This window comes from Corapipo altera, unplaced genomic scaffold (genome assembly GCF_003945725.1).
Source record: "Corapipo altera isolate COAL_440 unplaced genomic scaffold, ASM394572v1 58266, whole genome shotgun sequence".
In the NCBI taxonomy this organism is placed as follows: domain Eukaryota; kingdom Metazoa; phylum Chordata; class Aves; order Passeriformes; family Pipridae; genus Corapipo; species Corapipo altera.
This window is the reverse complement of record NW_020888241.1, coordinates 1-3,068: the sequence shown is the minus strand read 5'-3', so window position 1 is coordinate 3,068 and position 3,068 is coordinate 1. Positions and strand designations below refer to the sequence as shown.

General features: G+C 49.7%; 1 protein-coding gene across 1 annotated transcript; it reads right to left on the bottom strand.

The window, feature by feature from the left end:
- Positions 1 to 92: 92 nt before the first annotated feature.
- Positions 93 to 3,008, bottom strand: LOC113941897 (complex I assembly factor TIMMDC1, mitochondrial-like). Its single transcript, XM_027633034.1, has 4 exons — positions 2,901 to 3,008; positions 2,650 to 2,815; positions 868 to 1,699; positions 93 to 683 (listed from the first exon to the last, which is right to left on the bottom strand). The coding sequence occupies exons 1-3, from the start codon at positions 2,993 to 2,995 to the stop codon at positions 1,607 to 1,609; spliced, it is 354 nt and encodes a 117-aa protein (XP_027488835.1). The 5' UTR covers positions 2,996 to 3,008; the 3' UTR covers positions 93 to 683; positions 868 to 1,606.
- Between the last annotated feature and the right edge of the window lie 60 nt (positions 3,009 to 3,068).

The following is a 3,068-nucleotide window of genomic DNA, read 5'->3' as shown; positions in this document are numbered from 1 at the left end:
TGGCTTTACTGAAGCAGCTGCACAGACACAGGCCAGGGAATACCAGAGTTCCCAGCTGGGATCTGGGATATTATTTCTTTTTCTTTTTTTTTTAATCAAAGATTTTTTTTTTTTTCCATTGTACAGAACCATGGAATGGTTTGGGTTGGAAGGGACCTTAGGGATCATTTAGTTCCATCCCCCCGCCGTGGGCAGGGACACCTTCCACTGGACCCAGGTTGCTCAGAGCTCCATCCAGCCTTGCCCTGAACACCTCCAGGGATGGGACATCCACGGCCTCACTGTTCCAGTGCCTCACTGGAAAACAGAATATAGTCAAGGATAAAAGAAACTGAGCAATGACAAAGCCCTGTCAGTCAGCCAGTCCTGCTGTAGGACCTTTACCCCCAGAAGCTGACCCGTGTGTCAGTAAGACCTTGCCCGATTTTCTTGGGTGTTAACTGTGAAACTTGAAATTTGCACAGCTGCAGGGCAAAACCTTCAACTGGGGCTCTACAGAAACATTTAATGTCGAGCAGCTCCTTTCAGAGCCTTTTCCAAAGGGGTGGTGGTGAAAAGGGGGCTGATCTGACTGCAGGGGAGACACCTGGTGGAGGTTACGTGTCAAATCCAAAGAAATCCACAGGAAAACCCACAGAAATCAAAAGCTCCTGGAGAGAAGGCAAACTGTAGGCTAACTAAACCTAAAACCAGATACCAAACAAAAAGAAAAGATCGAGGAAGAAATTCAGAAAGGAACAAAAAGTCAGGGAGACAAAAACATCAAATAACGACAGTCAAAACACTGCTGGGGTCTCAAAAGCAGAAGGGGACAGAACATACCTGCACACAGAGACAAAGCAGGCTTAGGACCACACACAGATTTACCCCTTTGAACGTCAGGGAAAGAGATATTCCTAGTTTTAAAAGGGCTCTACTTGGAAGAGCATTCTTAATTTGATGCTCTGTTGTCAGAAATGCACTGAAACATCCAAGGGAGAAACTCGGGGGAGCGGAACACTCTCTCTGCACGGGTTTTGTGTGTGCAGGGAAAATGTGAAGGCCTGAAAAGGTACATAGAACTGGAAGGTCTGATGTTCAGCGACTGCTTAAGAACATGACAACCATCTGCAAAGAGTTTGAGGACAAAAACAAAGAATTGTGAGTAACATTAGTGCACACAAATTAGGAGTGATGACAGAGATTGTGAGTAACATTGGTGTATACAAACTAGAAGTAACGAGGCATAGCAACAAGGAGAAAAATTAATGTGGGATAGAAAGCTCTTCCAGAAACTGCCAACACGCTATCACACTCTCCCAGAGAAAAACACACAAAGAGAGGTGAAACAAAAGCAGAAAGAAGCTGTCAAGGAAGGGAGGAACAGTATTCCAGCCACCAACATCATGGATTAGATGCAAGAACAGGGCTTTTAGGGTTTGGGTTGGTTCGTGAGAAGATCTGAATTCTGGGATCATTCTAAAAGGTTAAACCCTCTTCACGTTCACGCCTGATCAATCATGTTAGCGAAACACTTGGAGCCTCAACCAGTCACCAGAGCTGTGAGTGCTGCCTCCTGATGCAGGAGCACAAAGCCAGCTCTCCTCCAGCTGCTGTCGAGAAACACTTACTTGAATATTGTCGCGAAAGCCGCGACTCTCCAGCTCCAGCGCCAGCCGTAGCGGATGAAACTGCGGAGGCCAGCACGATGTGCAGATTGCTAAGGCCAGAGAGAGGACAGGTTACACAAAAAACTAGAAACTAGTTCGTTATTATGAGCTCAGAGAGTATTCATAATTAAATAACCATCAGTAAACAACAGCAAGTAAATAACAACCGCCTGCATTAAATGTTAACAGACCCTCCAAGCTCTGCAGTTTAATGCTGGCGCTTAAAAGTTTGAAAACGAGAGGGTTTTTAAAAGACGTGATAAGTAGAAGCTTCAGGAAAATTAAAAATGTTGCAGTTAATACCACAAAAGTAAATAAATTCTCAATTCCAGTGCTTGTGGTGTAAAAGCTTAGCTCGGGTGCAGAGTCACCAGAGGGAAGCCACTGGTACTTTACAGGCTGCTATGTCAGGGGCAAACTCTAATTGAGAGTGATGAAAAATCAGATTTTACATCAGGCAGATTTTTAAAGGGGTTTTCTCCCTCTTGATCCGGGTAACCAACACTTTTAAAGTCCACATACGTCACATCTATAAAATGTCACAAATGTTCTTTGTTGTGCTGCTGTAAAAGAACTTTAAACGGTCTTAAAATAACTCCCATTATTAAGACAAAAGCGCTGTGAAGTCTCTTGCCAGCACACTAAAATTAAGAAGCAAAAAGGCCCTTCAAGACATACTAATCGGCCATTTAACAGAACGGGAAACTTTGTCACCAGCTCTTTCTGTAACTTAGGGACACTTTCTTCTAAGTTAACCGTGCGGAATTTTGGGTATCAGGGAAGAGCCAACTTACAGCAGCTGACCAGGCAGGCTGCACACACTCAAGACACAGCAAACGCCTCGCTCTTATTGCCGCAAAGTACCAAAATAGGGCACACACACACAGAGACACAGAGACACACACACGCGTCCTACAAACGCGAGGCCACACGGCCTCCAGCGGGCTCCAAGGGCAAACCCCACACCTGGGGCAGCGGCTCCCCCCCGGGGATGCCGTACCACGGCATCGGCGCGGTTCTGGAACAGCTCCCCGTGGCTGCGCTCGATGAAGGCCTTGCGGGCGCTGACGAAGGCGGGCAGCCCGCCGTACAGCCAGCCGGCCAGGCCCGCCGTGAACGCCGCCTTGAAGAGGTTCACCGTCTCCTCAGGGAACCGCTGCAGCTCGCTGCAAAGGGAAAGGGCCGGGATGAGGCGGGGAGGCACCGGCGGGAGCGGCCCCGGCCCAATCCCGCCCCATCCCCGGCGCTCACTCCCGCTGCCAGAGCTCGCGGAGCCGCTCCCAGCCGGTCTGCGGCGGCGGGACGGGGCGGCCGAAGCCCGGCTGGGCACCGGGACCCTCCGCCATGGCCGCACCGGCGGCACCGCGCGGCAGCGCCCCTTGCGCCCCGGCGGGGAACGGCACGGGCCGCTCGGTGCTG